This window comes from Gobio gobio (assembly GCF_949357685.1).
Source record: "Gobio gobio genome assembly, chromosome: 12".
Taxonomy (NCBI): Eukaryota; Metazoa; Chordata; class Actinopteri; order Cypriniformes; family Gobionidae; genus Gobio; species Gobio gobio.
The window spans coordinates 4,702,221-4,720,730 of NC_137105.1; the positions used below are offsets into that span (position 1 = coordinate 4,702,221).

Below are 18,510 nucleotides of genomic sequence, written 5' to 3' on the forward strand. Positions count from 1 at the left end.
CACACACACACACACACACACACACACACACACACACACACACACACACACACACACACACACACACACAAACAGACACTCTCTTTCTCTCTTTCTCTCTCTCTCTCTCTCTCTCTCACACACACACACACACACACACAATGCACATGTTTGTGTCTGAAAATATTCCAAGTTTATAGTGCAAGCGAAAAAAACACACACATTAGAGATTAGACAGAAAACACTGCAGAGGCTGGTGAATCAGCAGACCATAATCACACGCGTTAAGGAATTGTTTTTATTCATTTTATTACAAGAAAATTCCACAATGCTATTTTTATATAATGATCAAGGATTTTATTATTGTAGTCTCTCTCATTAGGTTCTTATCATTACAGAAAATGTTATTATACAGATTTGTTCAATGTCTCCTCATTGCTTGGTCATATTCCGCAGGAGTGCTGGTCACATTTATCTGTACAATTCAATTGTTCTTCTTTTACTGTACATTTTTGTGTAGTTGATTAAAAAGGCAGTCAGCACTTAAATAAGCTGTTGTTGTTGTTGTTGTTTTTTTCTCTCCTCTTTTTTAAAGTATATTCAAACAAAACGTTCGCCTGTGACTCCGCCCCCTGGGGGAGGGGGGCGGGGCTACACCAGGTCATGTGATTATAAGGAAGCTTCAGGGATTGGGTGACCAGGCCCGTGTTCCCCCGGGCACGACCTTCGTGCACCCACGCGTTTGGCACTGCGCACACAAACAAGACTCACGAGATAAACGACAAGCAAAGCTCTTTGTGATGTTATAATGATGCCTACTAATGGGAGGAAAAGGAAAAGTGTCACGTCAATGACACAAGTAAGACAAAAAGTGCCACCCTCCAGAGTCCGCATTTCAAGGTGTTGTGTTCTTCCCCGTGTCCGAAAAAACCAAAGCGGTCGTTTTTCATTTGGTTCAAATGGGGAAATGATATTCTCTCCTTTCTTTTCTTTTTTTGATATATCTCCGGGCAGGCACCTACAGTTTTCTATTAAAATGCTACAGCTATAAGATCTAGCATTGAACACACAAAGCAACTGCAATGAAAAGAATAAAGTTGCCTTAATATAATAATAATAATAATAATAATGACAAGAAAAATGCAATAATAATCATAATAATACAGAATAAATCTCTTTTTATAATTAGATTTTATCATTTAAAAGTTATATTTTTTCTTTCTCTGAAATAATAGATATTTTTTCTTCTTCTCATATGTATCTAGTTTTGTGATCGAGATGTTGACTATACTTCAGCGTTATCCAAATCAATAAAAACTAGCTGTGCCGTTGCATATTACAGTCAATGATATGTGAACATGCACCGTGATCCACCCTTCACTCTCCGTCCTTCCGCCCGTCTCTCTGTCCATCATAGGCGGCCGATGACCATGACGTCCACCACCTCGCCCTTGTGCAGCTCCACGTATTGCTCGGTTTTGGGAGGTAGCATCAGGAGTCCGTTAGCGCTGCGCATGCTCATGAGTCGGCTGCTAACCTGGTTCCCTGGGCCAAGACGGAGAGGAGGAAAAAGTGTTCACAGTGGGGCACAACATAACGCTTTTTGACTTTCTCAGTTTGTGTAAATCCACTTGGGGTTCAGAGTATTTATTTTTTCCCACATTAATTGCAAACATGTCTAGTACAATTATGTGGTTTTGTTTCATTAATACAGTGTGTACTTTTTTCTTGATTTACCCCGAAAGAATGGAAGTGAAATGTGACAACATGCCCCATTGTAACATGTGAGGGGCACAATGTAACATGACAGCTTAAAATGTTACCTGATATAATCAAAAAAATATACAATATAATTGTCTACAAAATACAATTATTAACGTTTTAAAATAAAATAATGGCATTTTTTAATCATTAAAAATATAAGCATTTTTGAGTTTGACTACAAACACATCGCTAAATACAGCTATACAGCATAGTTCAATACATAATAATAATTAATAATTTCTGAACATTAACTCTCAGTCATTATTCACCCTTTCCTCATGGTTTCTCAAAAGAATTCATAAAAGTATAGAATATAATGGCATTTTTCTAATAGGGGCTCATTGTAACGCAGTGTTAACACACACACCACCTGCACAACTGGGATTTAAACCGCGACTCGTGTCTTCTGCTGTTAGATCAGCATTAAAGAACATCTAAACTGTTAAATAACAGATATAAGATAACTATATTATCGGATTTGTCTTATTTTAAATAAACACAAAAACAGAGATGAAAACTAAACTTAAGTTAGAAATTTACTTTTGCTATGGTTAAATACACGTTCAGTGATATCTTCCAGAGATTTTTTAATTTTGGCGCTATTTTTGCTCTTAATAATGTTGATATGGCAACTAGTAAATCCACTAAGTTTCGTCATTCTGGCATGTGTGGAAAGGGTTAAAACATGGCATGCACGTTACAACTAACCCTGCGTCAGGTTGTGCCCCGCGCTCCCCTAATGAAAAGGGGGTTTTGCAGCGATGCCATAATAATACCCCAAATACAGTGGGGCAAAAAAGTATTTAGACATCATTTCATTTATTATACAGGAAAGGTTAAAAAGTAACATTAAGGTACAATTGAAACGGGCCTGACTTTAAAAAATGATTTCCAGCAGGTTCCTGTTCTGCAGAACATAAAACAATTTACAACACTAGGTCAAAAAAACATTAGCACAGGCTAAACGAATACAACGACAAAAAACGATAAGACAGCCACCAACTGTGCTCCCACTTAAAAAGATGATAGAGGCCTGTAATTTTCATCATAGGTACACTTCAACTATGAGAGACAGAATGAGAAAAAAATCCAGAAAATCACATTGTCTGATTTAAGAATTTATTTTGCAAATTATGGTGGAAAATAAGTATTTGGTCACCTACAAAAAAAGCAAGATTTCTGGCTCTCACAGACCTGTAACTTCTTCTTTAAGAGGCTCTTCTGTCCTCCACTCATTACCTGTATTGATGGCACCTGTTTGAACTCGTTCTCAGTATAAAAGACACCTGTCCACAACCTCAAACAGTCAGACTCCAAACTCCACTATGGCCAAGACCAAAGAGCTGTCAAAGGACACCAGAAACTAAATTGTAGACCTGCACCAGGCTGGGAAGACTGAATCTGCAATAGGACAATAGAAATCAACTGTGGGAGCAATTATTCGAAAATGGAAGACATACAAGACCACTGATAACCTCCCTCGATCTGGGACTCCACGCAAGATCTCACCCCGTGGGGTCAAAATGATCACAAGAACGGTGAGCAAAAATCCCAGAACCACACGGGGGGACCTAGTGAATGACCTGCAGAGAGCTGGGACTAAAGTAACAAAGGCTACCATCAGTAACACACTACACCGCCAGGGACTCAAATCCTGCAGGGCCAGACGTGTCCCCCTGCTTAAGCCAGTACATGTTTGGGCCCGTCTGAAGTTTGCTAGAGAGCATTTGGATGATCCAGAAGAGGATTGGGAGAATGTCATATGGTCAGATGAAACCAAAATAGAACTTTTTGGTAAAAACTCAACAAATCGTGTTTGGAGGAGAAAGAAGAACACCATACCTACTGTGAAGCATGGGGGGGGGGGGACATCATGCTGTTTTTCTGCAAAGGGACCAGGACGACTGATCCGTGTAAAGGAAAGAATGAATGGGGCCATGTATCGTGAGATTTTGAGGAAAAACCTCCTTCCATCAGCAAGGGCATTGAAGATGAAACGAGCTGGGTCTTTCAGCATGACAATGATCCCAAACACACCGCCCGGGCAATGAAGGAGTGGCTTCGTAAGAAGCATTTCAAGCTAGTCTCCAGATCTCAACCCCATAGAAAATCTTTGGAGGGAGTTGAAAATCTGTGTTGCCCAGCGACAACCCCAAAACATCAGTGCTCTAGAGGAGATCTGCACGGAGGAATGGGCCAAACTACCATCAACAGTGTGTAAAAACCTTGTGGAGACTTACAGAAATCGTTTGACCTCTGTCATTGCTAACAAAGGGTATTTAACAAAGTATTGAGATTAACTTTTGTTATTGACCAAATACTTATTTTCCACCATAATTTGCAAATAAATTCTTTAAAAATCAGACAATGTGATTTTCTCTGTCTCTTATAGTTGAAGTGTACCTATGATGACAATTACAGGCCTCTCTCATCTTCTTAAGTGGGAGAACTTGCACAACTGGTGGCTGACTAAATACTTTTTTGCCCCACTGTATCCCTTTCAGTGATCAATTAATGCAGCATCCGTTTTTACCCGTCATCCTTTGGCTAGCGTTACATTTATATGATCATACGCTCTTATTCATGTTCCAATTTTGCGCATAAGTTGATGAGCAACTTTGGATGGAAATGTAGCCAATGCCAATAAAGAACAATAATTTTTAAAGAGCTCCTAGTCTCCCACAATAGGGATTTATTCAATCTACAGAGAACGTTAAGGGGTGTTACAGTTCCAACACACTCTTGGCCAATCACAATGCACTGGGTCAGCTGGCCAATCAGAGCACTCTTGGGGGGAGGGGCTTTGTAGAAACCGGAACTCAGAGGCTGAATCCGAAATCGCACCCTAAACCCTCATTCACTATCCCCTACGTTAGTCCACTAATATAGTTCACTTGAAGTAGTGAATGAAAACGAGTGAGTGAAATCGGACAGCCGTTCTGTGTACATCAGCTGTACACTTGTTATTGTGGTGCATTATGGGATAGAATGAGTGCACTCAATAATGTCCACTATGGTTTCGGACACAACTACAAATGGCTGTCCTTTCAAATAATGCCCTATTTAAGGGTAAAGATTTCAGATTCAGTGTTTCAGACAGACTGGGAAGGTTCTGCAATAGTATGTGAAAATTTTGACAATTTAATGATTTGGCAACACTCGTGCTCTCTTCGTTACTTTATTTGGCGAGTTATTATTTCAAGGTTTTTCTGTTTTTGTTTATTATTTATTATTATTTATTATCAATTCTCAATTATCAATAGATGCACTTTTATGATGGATGGAAGCACTTTTATGATGGATAGATGCACTTTTATGATGGATAGATGCACTTTTATGATGGATAGATGCACTTTTATGATGGATAGATGCCCTTTTATGATGGGTAGATGCACTTTTATGATGGATAGATGCACTTTTATGATGGATAGATGCACTTTTATGATGGATAGATGCCCTTTTATGATGGATAGATGCACTTTTATGATGGATAGATGCACTTTTATGATGGATAGATGCCCTTTTATGATGGATAGATGCACTTTTATGATGGATGGATGCCCTTTAATGAAGGATAGATGCACTTTTATGATGGATGGATGCACTTTTATGAAGGATAGATGCCCTTTCATGATGGATGGATGCACTTTTAAGATGGATAAATGCACTTTTATGATGGATAGATGCCCTTTTATGATGGATGGATGCACTTTTATGATGGATAAATGCACTTTTATGATGGATAGATGCACTTTTATGATGGATGGATGCACTTTTATGATGGATAGATGCCCTTTAATGAAGGATAGATGCCCTTTTATGATGGATGGATGCACTTTTAAGATGGATAGATGCCCTTTAATGAAGGATAGATGCCCTTTCATGATGGATGGATGCACTTTTAAGATGGATAAATGCACTTTTATGATGGATAGATGCACTTTTATGATGGAGCCAGAACCTTTTTAATATAACTCTGATTGTATTCATCTGAAAGAAGAATGTCATACACTTCTAGGATGACTTGAGGGAGAGTAAATCATGGGGTCATTTTCATTTTTGGGTGAACTATCCCTTTAAAGTAAATATTTTCCCTGTTATTGCTGGGGGTTGAGAAAATGTTTTTCTTTGTTTGCTAGAATTTGTTGCAGCGTTCTCCTTTTTTCGTAAATGTCACTTTCCCTCTGTGTTTTCAGTTGATCAGTAAAGATTTTACACTTGCTATATGGTCATCCCATATCTATCCTGGACGAATCCAATAGGCAGGATAGCGTAGGTCAGTAAATCTGTTGGGGAAGCGTCAGAAGAGGGATATAGATCCGTTACCTGTGCTCTGTGCCCATGGCAGAGGTTCCTGATGGTGCCATGTCAAAATACAGCGGTGATACTCCGGACGTGGATCCAGCTTCACATCACATGACAACTGGAAACAGTCAAGCAGATTTTAGGGATGGCAATAGATTTGAATGTTCTGCAATTACAGATTTGAAGTTAATGCACTGACACAAGTTTAGGGTCTTTAATTGTTACAGTGTGTAAAAGTCCTCTGTTCTTATGACTGGTGAAGTCAAAGGTGGTCTTACCCGGGCTTTTATTATGGTGGGCCGCGGGTCTAAGATTCCCTGCATCTTCCTCAAGGCAGGAATGACGAAGAGGTTACATGTTACGACCGCTGACACGGGATTACCTGTGGAGCACGAGAGACGGTGCTCATTACATCGAAGAAACACAATCGGCGTTAAATTACAGACTAGTATGTGTTTTGAAAAAATACACCAATAAACTCTCTCACCGTCCCTACCTGGCAGAGCAAAGATAAGTTTTCGAGACCCGTCCATATCAAGAGTGGCAAATGTTGTGGGGAGACTAGCGGAAGACAAACCAGAGCTCAATACCCACGCGGACCGATTCTCATCGTCTGACGCTCAATATCAGGGTGTTTTCACTTTAAATCTGTATGATCTCACTGTGCATTATGAATTCAAAGCACTCTGACTTTATTTTCAGTCTAATAAAACAAACAAGCAGTTTTGCTCATTACAGGAGATCATAACGGCAGAACTATTTCTGGTATAACTATCGTAAACTACACACATACACTCTCAAAGGCCTTTATGCAAAAATACATGATCTATGTAAAGAAGTTGGACATGATTAATTTCTATTCATTATTATTTCTATTATTCTATTACTTTTCTAAATAAATAAACAAACAAAGAATAAATAAAATAAATGCATAATAAATACAATTAAATTAAATGGACTGGCATCCAAGTGTGTAGTTTTTCTATTAAATTTCGAAACAGTTAAAGTTGATAAAATATATCATATTTATTTTTGATTAATTAATATTAATTATTATTTATATTATTCTATTACTTTTCTAAAAAAATAAAATAAACATAACATAAAATAATAAAATAACATAACATTACATAACAATAAATAAAATGCAATATAAAATAAAATTGTCTGGCATCCAAGTCTATATTTATGAGTTTGTATTCAATTTTGATACAGTTAAACTGGATATTAATAAAATATATTACTATTTAATCAAAAAATAAATTGTAATATATTTTATTACTATCCAGTAATTTAAAAAGTATTTTATTTTTAGAAAAGTAATATCATATTAGAAATAATAATTAATATAAATTAATGATTATTTATACTATTATATTACTTTTCTAAACAAAAATAATAATAATAAAAACAAAAATATATATATATAAAATTAATAAATAAAACAAAGTAATAAAATTAAAAATCCAAGTCTATTTTTTTTTGAGTTTTCTATTGAATTTCGATCCTGTTAAACTGGATATTAATAAAATATATTACTATTTAATAAAAAATACATAGTAATATATTTTATTAATAACAAGTAATATTTTTAATAATTTGTTTTACTTTTAAATTTTTTGGAAAAGTAATATAATAATATATAATAGAAATAATAATTAATATAAATTAATAATAATTAATATAAATTAATAATAATAATAATATATATATATATATATATATATATATATATATATATATATATATATATATATATATATATATATATATATATATATATATATATATATATATATATATATATATATATATATATATATATATATATATATATAATAAATTAATATCCAGTAATAATGTTTATTTATAATTTTTTTAACTTTATTTGATTTTTTTTAGAAAAGTAATATAATAATAGAAATCAAAATTAATATAAATTAATAATTATTTCTATTATTATATTACTTTTCTAAAATATATAAAAAACTATAAAATAATAATATTATAAAAAAACAAAACAAAATAATAAAATAAAAAGTCTATTTTTTGGAGTTTTCTATTCAATTTCGATCCTGTTAAACTGGATATTAATAAAATATATTACTATTTAATAAAAAATACATAGTAATATATTTTATTAATAACAAGTAATATTTTTAATAATTTGTTTTACTTTTAAATTTTTTGGAAAAGTAATATAATAATATATAATAGAAATAATAATTAATATAAATTATATATATATATATATATATATATATATATATATATATATATATATATATATATATATATATATATATATATATATATATATATATATATATATATATATATATATATATATATATATATATAAAATAAATTAATATCCAGTAATAATGTTTATTTATAATTTTTTTAACTTTATTTGATTTTTTTTAGAAAAGTAATATAATAATAGAAATCAAAATTAATATAAATTAATAATTATTTCTATTATTATATTACTTTTCTAAAATATATAAAAAACTATAAAATAATAATATTATAAAAAAACAAAACAAAATAATAAAATAAAAAGTCTATTTTTTGGAGTTTTCTATTCAATTTCGATCCTGTTAAACTGGATATTAATAAAATATATTACTATTTAATAAAAAATACATAGTAATATATTTTATTAATAACAAGTAATATTTTTAATAATTTGTTTTACTTTTAAATTTTTTGGAAAAGTAATATAATAATATATAATAGAAATAATAATTAATATAAATTAATAATATATATATATATATATATATATATATATATATATATATATATATATATATATATATATATATATATATATATATATATATAATAAATTAATATCCAGTAATAATGTTTATTTATAATTTTTTTAACTTTATTTGATTTTTTTTAGAAAAGTAATATAATAATAGAAATCAAAATTAATATAAATTAATAATTATTTCTATTATTATATTACTTTTCTAAAATATATAAAAAACTATAAAATAATAATATTATAAAAAAACAAAACAAAATAATAAAATAAAAAGTCTATTTTTTGGAGTTTTCTATTCAATTTCGATCCAGTTAAAGTGGATAGTAATAAAATATATCATTATTTTTTTATTAATTTCTATTATTCTATAACTTTTGTAAAAAAATTAATAAAATAATAATAATTATAGCCAGTTAAAGTTTTAGTTTCATTTAAGGAGGTCTTGCGTGTGAAAACACCCTGAATCTGCATCACGTGTACAGTCTTTACGCAGATGTCACCTGTTTCTTCAAAGACTCACCCTGGTTTCATGAAGACACGTCCAAAGTGTATCTGAGCATGAAGATCGATATCAAGTACCTGTTTCAGGTAATCCTGTGAAAACATCCATTTCAAATCATCTTAATGATGCCGTGAACTCGGGCCAATTGCAAAAAACTGTGCTGTGTGACACATCAAGTTTTCTGATTGTAGAAATACAGTATTCTCTTGTGAGTGTACATCATTTGAAACAGATCTGTAATTATGTAAAGTACAAGGCACCTCATTTCTTTAGGTGTAAAACTCTTTGATGTGAAAATCTCAGTGAGAAACATCTCATCTGAAGGGGTCAGCGGGTCTTACTACCATCCAGCCACTAGATGTCAGTATAAAGCAGTGATTACTAATTCAAACTCAAAGTCTGCACATCATCTTCGGACGTGTTATGCTTTTCCATGCATCTTCCTAACAGTGCAGTTTTTCCTTTTACAAGGACATTCCTGCATTTGGAACATCATCAAACCAAATATTACAAAAACACCATTTAGCTGCTGATTTCGTCTTTACAAAGCTACCAACACAATAGATCGAATGTAAAAGGTCTTGTACCTTTTCCCCCATAGACACGCCCCCTGAGGTGATGATGACGTCGGCACGGCTGATTCCCTCATTCAGAGCATTCAACAGGTCATCAGGGCTGTGGGACAGCAGGATAACAGTTACCATTACAAATGACACGTCAAACTAAATTTCCTCTGTTGCTTTAAAATATGGCAATACCATCCACTCTGTGCCATCATGTCTCTGGACAGAAGCTGTGGCGGTTCACTGACACTAATGTGAAACCAGACTTCATTCAAGGATTCAATGGAAAGCATTACACTGTCTGATCGTTCCCTATCCCCTATATAGTGCCCTATCCCCTATATAGTGCACTGTCTGATCGTTCCCTATTCCCCTATATAGTGCCCTATCCCCTATATAGAGCACTGTCTGATCGTTCCCTATCCCCTATATAGTGCCCTATCCCCTATATAGTACACTGTCTGATCGTTCCCTATCCCCTATATAGTCCACTGTCTGATCGTCCCCTATATAGTGCACTGTCTGATCGTCCCCTATCCCCTATATAATGCATTGTCTGATCGTTTCCTATCCCCTATATAGTGCACTGTCTGATGATCACCTATTCCCTATATAGTGCATTGTCTGATCGTTCCCTATCCCCTATATAGTGCATTGTCTGATCGTTCCCTATCCCCTATATAGTGCACTGTCTGAACGTTCCCTATCCCCTATATAGTGCACTGTCTGATCGTTCCCTATCCCCTATATAGTGCACTGTCTGATCGTTCCCTATCCCCTATATAGTGCACTGTCTAATTGTTCCCTATCCCCTATATAGTGCACTGTCTGATCGTTCCCTATCCCCTATATAGTGCACTGTCTAATTATTCCCTATCCCCTATGTAGTGCACTGTCTGATCGTTCCCTATCCCCTATATAGTGCACTGTCTAATTATTCCCAATCCCCTATATAGTGCACTGTCTGATCGTTCCTTATCCCCTATAAAGTGCAGTCTAATTATTCCCAATCCCCTATACAGTGCACTGTCTGATCGTTCCCTATCCCCTATATAGCGCACTGTCTGACCGTTCCCTATCCCCTATATAGTGCAGTCTAATTATTCCCTATCCCCTATATAGTGCACTGTCTGATCGTTCCCTATCCCCTATATAGCGCACTGTCTGATCGTTCCCTATCCCCTATATAGTGCACTGTCTAATTATTCCCTATCCCCTATGTAGTGCACTGTCTGATCGTTCCCTATCCCCTATATAGTGCACTGTCTAATTATTCCCAATCCCCTATATAGTGCACTGTCTGATCGTTCCTTATCCCCTATAAAGTGCAGTCTAATTATTCCCAATCCCCTATACAGTGCACTGTCTGATCGTTCCCTATCCCCTATATAGCGCACTGTCTGACCGTTCCCTATCCCCTATATAGTGCAGTCTAATTATTCCCTATCCCCTATATAGCGCACGGTCTGACCGTTCCCTATCCCCTATATAGCGCACTGTCTGACCGTTCCCTATCCCCTATATAGTGTACTGTCTGATCGTTAACTATCCCCTGATCGTTCCCTATCCCCTATATAGTGCACTGTCTAATTGTTCCCTATCCCCTATATAGTGCACTGTCTGATCGTTCCCTATCCCCTATATAGTGCACTGTCTGATCATTCCCTATCCCCTATATAGTGCACTGTCTAATTGTTCCCTATCCCCTATATAGTGCACTGTCTAATTGTTCCCTATCCCCTATATAGTGGACTGTCTGATCATTCCCTATCCCCTATATAGTGCACTGTCTGATCATTCCCTATCCCCTATATAGTGCACTGTCTAATTGTTCCCTATCCCCTATATAGTGCACTGTCTAATTGTTCCCTATCCCCTATATAGTGGACTGTCTGATCATTCCCTATCCCATATATAGTGCACTGTCTGATCGTTCCCTATCCCCTATATAGTGCACTGTCTGATCGTTCCCTATCCCCTATATAGTGCACTGTCTAATTGTTCCCTATCCCCTATATAGTGCACTGTCTGATCGTTCCCTATCCCCTATATAGTATAGTCTAGGGTGAAAGACGCTCACTTGTCTCCGACGATGCCCAGGTTGATGGTGGGGTATCCGTGCTCCTGAATGGTGGCCAGCAGTGTAGAGCGATTCGAGTCTCTGATCTTCCCGGGATGTAAATCGTCCTCTGGGTTCAGCAGCTGAAAAGACAGTTTACTGCTTAGTAAGTAAGTGATAAAGGCCCGTTCACACCAAGAACTATAACTATAACTAAATTAGCATTCACACCACGTTTGGTTTATTTTAAGCACATGCTGCAGTTTTGTCGTCTGTCGCTTTAAATGCTCAAGCTCAAGGACTTCAGCTAAAGTCCCCATTTGATCTCATTGATGCTGACTAAGAAACACAGGAGATATAAAGAGCCGTGTGTGTAATGTCACCTCGTTTCCTGTAGACATCACAGCCACGACGGGAAACTTCTGCACTTCCACCTCCGTGACGCCCACTGTGGCCAGCAGACCGATTTCAGACGGGCCCATGTGAGTGCCTTTGGCCAACACGCATTCGCCACGCTTAATGTCATGACCGATGGGCCTGCAGAAGACGGGACAGACTCTTTCAGACACGCGTGAGACACACAGAGCCAGGCTGAGAGACGCTCACAGGCGCTCACCTGATGTCTTGACCTGGACGAGCTTGAACCAGAATCCGCACCTCCAGCTCTTCTGTGCCCTGAGGAATCAACATAGACGGGAACAGTGTTATTTGACTATCATTGAGGTACATTTGTAGTTTTTAATCATATTTGGAATTCGATTTTATTTTAATATTCCGTTAAAGGGTTAGTTCACCCAAAAATTTTTGAAATTAATGAAAATTCTGTCATTAATTACTTACCCTCATGTCGTTCGACACCCGTCAGACCTCCGTTCATCTTCGGAACAGAAATGAAGATATTTTAGTGTAAATCTGATGGCTCTGAAAGGCCTCCATTGGCTCAATGGCACTTTACACTCTCAAGACCCTTAAAAGGCACTAAAGACGTCGTTACAAAGTCCATCTCACTACAGTGGTTCTAAAATAAATGTATGAATCGGCCACAATAGTTTTTGTGCGCAAAAAAACCCTAAATAACGACTTACATAGTGATGACGATTTCAAAACACGGCATCATGAAGCTTCGAAGCGTTATGAATCAGCGAGTCGATTCAGTGGTTTGAATCGCCAAATTTCAGCAGTTTGACACGCGATCCGAATCATCATTCGACTCACTGATTCATAACGCTTCGAAGCTTCATGATGCCGTGTTTTGAAATCGTCATCACTATGTAAGTCGTTATTTAGGGTTTTTTTGCGCACAAAAACTATTGTGGCCGATTCATACATTTATTGTAGAACCACTGTAGTGAGATGGACTTTGTAACGACGTCTTTAGTGCCTTTTAAGGGTCTTGAGAGTGTAAAGTGCCATTGAGCCAATGGAGGCCTTTCAGAGCCATCAGATTACAACTAAAATATCTTCATTTCTGTTCCGAAGATGAACGGAGGTCTGACGGGTGTCCAACGACATGAGGGTAAGTAATTAATGACAGAATTTTCATTTTTGGGTGAACTAACCCTTTAAAGTTTTAGTAATTTTGTTATGTGTGTGTGTGTGTGTTTATTTATTTTGATATCTATAGTTGTGACAAGCAGGGCGGGCGAGAGCCGTGAGAGAGCGGTGCGAGGCCGGTGCAGGATTGTGTCACATTGGTCTCAAATCCTCTCTCGGAGGAGCTCAAGAGTATAAACGGAGGAGCAACGACAGTGAAGGACGAGAGAGGACCAGGCCTGGACTTAATGTTGTTTTGTTTACGCTTTAGTATGTGTGTGTGCGGCAGTCGTCCCTGAGGAGGCTGTCGTTTTTAGTTTAGTTGATTTATTTATTAAAGTGTTAAACATTCACCGGTTCCCGCCTCTTCTTCCCATATGAGTTAATTTCGTTGACGAATAATTTTCGTCATAATTTTAGTCAACAACCTTTTTTCACTGACGAAAACAGGACGATAACTAAATAAAAACTAGTGTTGGATGACAAAAACTATGACGAAAATCAACTGTCATTTTCATCAACAAATAAAAACGAGATGAAAATGTTAGTGAGGGTCGATTAGGGAAGAGATCCAGTCAGAACTGATCTCCTGTGTAACAGATGCTGATCTAACCTCTGGAAAACACGGCTCATCCCCAAACCAGCGCTCCAGAGCAGCTCAATCAATCAATAACACACATTTATGCCAGGCAATGGTTTATGAACTAATGCTGATGAATAATGACAATGTTTACTTTACGATGTTTACATAGTTATATGTTTTAGACGGTTGTAACAATGCATATTTTATCTCCTGAACTTGAATGAGCTCCTGCAACTGCAATAGAGGCACAGACATTTCAAAATAAGAGTCAATGTGTTTTTCAAACTTGTTTATAATTAAAAGTCACGCATTATATATTCGTTTTTGGTTACACAATAAACTGTATTTAATTGATGAAATTTAAATTTATAGTCAGGAGGAAAGACCAGTATTTGACACGTATTCAATAAAGTATCAGGGTTGTAATAGTTCACTAAAACCATTTAAAAAAACTTCATTACTTGAAATTAAATAAATGTTAACTGAAATTAAAAAAATAAATACACTTATTTGAAGCTTTAGCTTAACCTGATATGGCCTGCTAACTAAAACAGAAATACAAAGTTAAAAAACTATATAGATGTTTTTAAAAAACAAACAAAAAAGTGAATTGAGCTCTTTCGTGTATTTTTAATGTCAAAAACAAAATGATGTCAAAATGTCAGTTCAGGTGACAGTCGGTTATGTAATGCTTAAATGCTTAATGTATTACAATTTAACTAAACTGACTAAACTACTGTAGATTTAGTCGCCTAAAACTAGACTAAAACTAAAAACAATTCAGGTGACTAAAATATGACTAAAAGTCAAAAGTCAAAAGTCTATAACTAAAACAATCAAAATTTGCTGTCAAAATTAACACTGCATATGAACAAACCTCATAACAATAGTCTTTATTAATTTTTGTGAAATGGAAACTTTTTTGTATATTTTATTTTATTTAAGATAATGTTTATTTTAAAAATAAAAGCAACAAAATGGTTTTAGTTTCAGTAAAAATAACCCTGGAAAACACAAATAACGTCAGACATCGTTTACACTCATCTTCTTCTTAATAATAATAATAATTAATTACATTTATATAGCGCTTTTCTAGGCACTCACTCAGAGCGCTTTTACATAGAAGGGGGGAATCTCCTCAACCACCACCAATGTGCAGCACCACCTGGATGATGCGACGGCGACGTTTTGGGGGTAAAATATGTGTTTTTTTGCCTGCTAAAATTCGCATTCCTGGGTCTAAATATCACATAATTAAGGTTGCTTCAACCAGCGGACATGGAAAAACAGCCTGCGGGAAAACCGCGGACTTGGCAACACTGTGTGTGCAGTTGAGTTCTGTTGACATTTGACAACTAATGTTATGCGTCGCTCTGTTGCTCTGATTGGTTGTAGGTCTATCCAATTGAGGTCTTTCCTGGTTCGGTTGAAACACGCCCCATAATCACAGCCCAATGGAGCAGGAGCAGACTCATATTCTGACTAGAATTGAGTATAACAACGCTCCTAATGTTGGTCTGCTTAACAACTAATGTTGGTCTGCTTGGCCAATTAATTGCCAAAATTGCCAAAATTCAAATAATTTAGTTAGATTTTGAGTTGAAAATATATGTATTTAATTTCAGCAAATTTTGTGTACAAATGTTTTTTTTATATAAAAATATGAAAATAAAATATATTTAATACCTGCATATATACATTTACATTTATGTAATATTATATATTATATAATATAAATTCATAAACTTAAATGAACACAATAACCTTCGGAAGATTTATTTTACTCTGTAATTAAATTCAGTACGGATGCATTAAATTGATCAAAAGTGACATTTATAATGTTACAAAAGCTTTATATTTCAGATGAACGCTGCTCTTTTGAACTTTCTCATCAGAGAATCAAAAATATGAAGCAGCACAACTGTTTTCAACACTGATTATAATCATAAATGCTTCTTGAGCAGTAAATCCTCATATGAGAAATGATTTGTGAAGGGTCATGTGACACTGAAGACTGGAGTAATGATGCTGAAAATTATCACTGGATATAAAATGACACTTTACTATATATTCACATAGAAAACACTTGTTTTAAATTGTAATACTATTTCTTAATTTTTCTGTATTTTCGATCAAATAAATGCAGTCTTGCAGCAGAAGAGACTTCTTTCAAACATTAAAAAATCTTCCCGACCCCAAACTTTGAAAGGTAGTGTATATCCATAATTTAAAATGATTAAATGATGCATTATGGCGGTTTATAAAAGAACTCACGTCTTCAGACTCTCTCAGGAGTTCAGTGTCTTCTACTTGAACCACAGCATCTGCTCCGCATGGAATAGGAGCGCCTGTCGTCACCCGCATCACCTGACCCGGCATCACGGTGTGTGTGGGCTGGACACACACGGTACAGCAGTTCATAGGGATCACTTTCCTCACATTTGAAGGTGAATTTCTCAAATGGTATCTTACTTTTGACACGTTTTCTCACCTGCTCTCCGGCCTGAGACTCGCCGATAATAAATCTGTCACCAGGACCATCAGCCGCTGTCAGGACAGAGACAACACCGTACACTCTTAGAGGAAAAGCTGCTATATGGAAACTTAAACGGTTACTTCACCCAAAAAGGAAAATTCTGTCATTAATTACTCACCCTCATGTCCTTCCAAACCCCTCAGAACACAAATGAGGATCAAATCTGAGAGATTTCTGTCCCTCCATTGACAGCAACGCAACTACCACTGACGCTTCATAACGTTCATAAAGAGATCATAAACTAATCCATATGAATTGAGCGGTTTAGTCCAAATTTTCTGAAGACACTCGATCACTTTATGTGATGAACAGATTGAATTTAGGCTTTTATTCACATTTTAACATTCATCAACTTACACATCAGTTGTAAACGGAAACTCAATCATTTTCACTTGACGTGCAAGAACCAATGAGGTTCATTCTCGTGTTACGCATCACATTTGAGCTTCAGCAAGAACCAATGAGGTTCATTCCCGTGTTATGCACAACGTTTGAGCTTCAGCAAGAACCAATGAGATTAATTCTTGTGTTACGCATCTCATTTGAGCTTCAGCAAGAACCAATGAGATTCATTCTTGTGTTACACATCACGTTTGAGCTTCAAAAAGAACCAATGAGGTTCATTCTCATGTTACGCATCACATTTGAGCTTCAAAAAGAACCAATGAGGTTCATTCTTGTGTTACGCATCAGATTTGAGCTTCAAAAAGAACCAATGAGGTTCATTCTTGTGTTACGCATCACGTTTGAGCTTCAAAAAGAACCAATGAGGTTCATTCTTGTGTTACGCATAACATTTGAGCTTCAAAAAGAACCAATGAGGTTCATTCTTGTGTTACGCATCACATTTGAACTTCAAAAAGAACCAATGAGGTTCATTCTCGTGTTACGCATCACATTTGAGCTTCAAAAAGAACCAATGAGGTTAATTCTCATGTTACGCATCACGTTTGAGCTTCTGCAAGAACCAATGAGATTCATTCTTGTGTTACGCATCACGTTTGAGCTTCTGCAAGAACCAATGAGGTTCATTCTTGTGTTACGCATCACGTTTGAGCTTCAAAAAGAACCAATGAGGTTCATTCTTGTGTTACGCATCACGTTTGAGCTTCTGCAAGAACCAATGAGGTTCATTCTTGTGTTACGCATCACGTTTGAGCTTCAAAAAGAACCAATGAGGTTCATTCTTGTGTTACGCATCACGTTTGAGCTTCAAAAAGAACCAATGAGGTTCATTCTTGTGTTACACATCACGTTTGAGCTTCAAAAAGAACCAATGAGGTTCATTCTTGTGTTACGCATCACGTTTGAGCTTCAAAAAGAACCAATGAGGTTCATTCTTGTGTTACGCATCACGTTTGAGCTTCAGCAAGAACCAATGAGGTTCATTCTCGTGTTGCGCATCACGTTTGAGCTTCTGCGGGAACCAATGAGGTTCATTCTTGTGTTGCGCATCACATTTAAGCTTCAGCAAGAACCAATGAGGTTTATTCTCGTGTTGCGCATAACATTTAAGCTTAAGCAAGAACCAATGAGATTATTTATCGTGTCACGCATCACATTTGAGCTTCAACAAGAACCAATGAGGTTCATTCTCGTGTTACGCAGTTCTCATGAGCTCATAAATATCCAATTAACCCAAATGCTTAAGTCTACGCTAAGTCCTTGTTATGACATTTTTAAGAGGGAAAATCCCATCCAGCTCAAAGACCATAAGAAATGAATTAAGCATTTGACATTCTTCCCCTGAGAGACGTTTGAAGCGCCGCTCTCGAGCAGACGTGAGTAATGCTTTCGATGTGCAGTCCTGACGCGAGCACTAGCGCGTGAGTTAACCAGGTCTGTCAGACCGCCGGTTAGCTGTTCACTCATCCAGTCATGTGGGTTCTCACCTCTTACAGCGTAGC

At 35.9% G+C, this 18,510-nt stretch overlaps 1 protein-coding gene across 4 annotated transcripts in view; it reads right to left on the reverse strand.

Moving 5' to 3' along the window:
- Positions 1-266: 266 nt before the first annotated feature.
- Positions 267-18,510, reverse strand: part of gphnb (gephyrin b) — a 138,624-nt gene continuing 120,380 nt past the window's right edge. For 2 of the 4 annotated variants that reach the window (XM_079831922.1, XM_079831920.1), the window contains 12 exons: positions 18,496-18,510; positions 16,559-16,614; positions 16,342-16,461; positions 12,568-12,626; positions 12,335-12,488; positions 11,973-12,094; positions 9,917-10,004; positions 9,348-9,421; positions 6,536-6,609; positions 6,327-6,430; positions 6,070-6,166; positions 319-1,524 (listed from right to left, as the gene is read on the reverse strand). The exon at positions 18,496-18,510 is cut by the window's right edge and continues 78 nt beyond it. In XM_079831922.1, coding sequence (XP_079688048.1) covers positions 1,391-1,524; positions 6,070-6,166; positions 6,327-6,430; positions 6,536-6,609; positions 9,348-9,421; positions 9,917-10,004; positions 11,973-12,094; positions 12,335-12,488; positions 12,568-12,626; positions 16,342-16,461; positions 16,559-16,614; positions 18,496-18,510 — 1,097 coding nt within the window. In that variant the 3' untranslated portion in view covers positions 319-1,390. Of the gene's footprint in view, positions 1,525-6,069; positions 6,167-6,326; positions 6,431-6,535; positions 6,610-9,347; positions 9,422-9,916; positions 10,005-11,972; positions 12,095-12,334; positions 12,489-12,567; positions 12,627-16,341; positions 16,462-16,558; positions 16,615-18,495 lie in introns of all 4 variants that reach the window. The other 2 variants (XM_079831923.1, XM_079831921.1) reach the window with 2 other exon arrangements.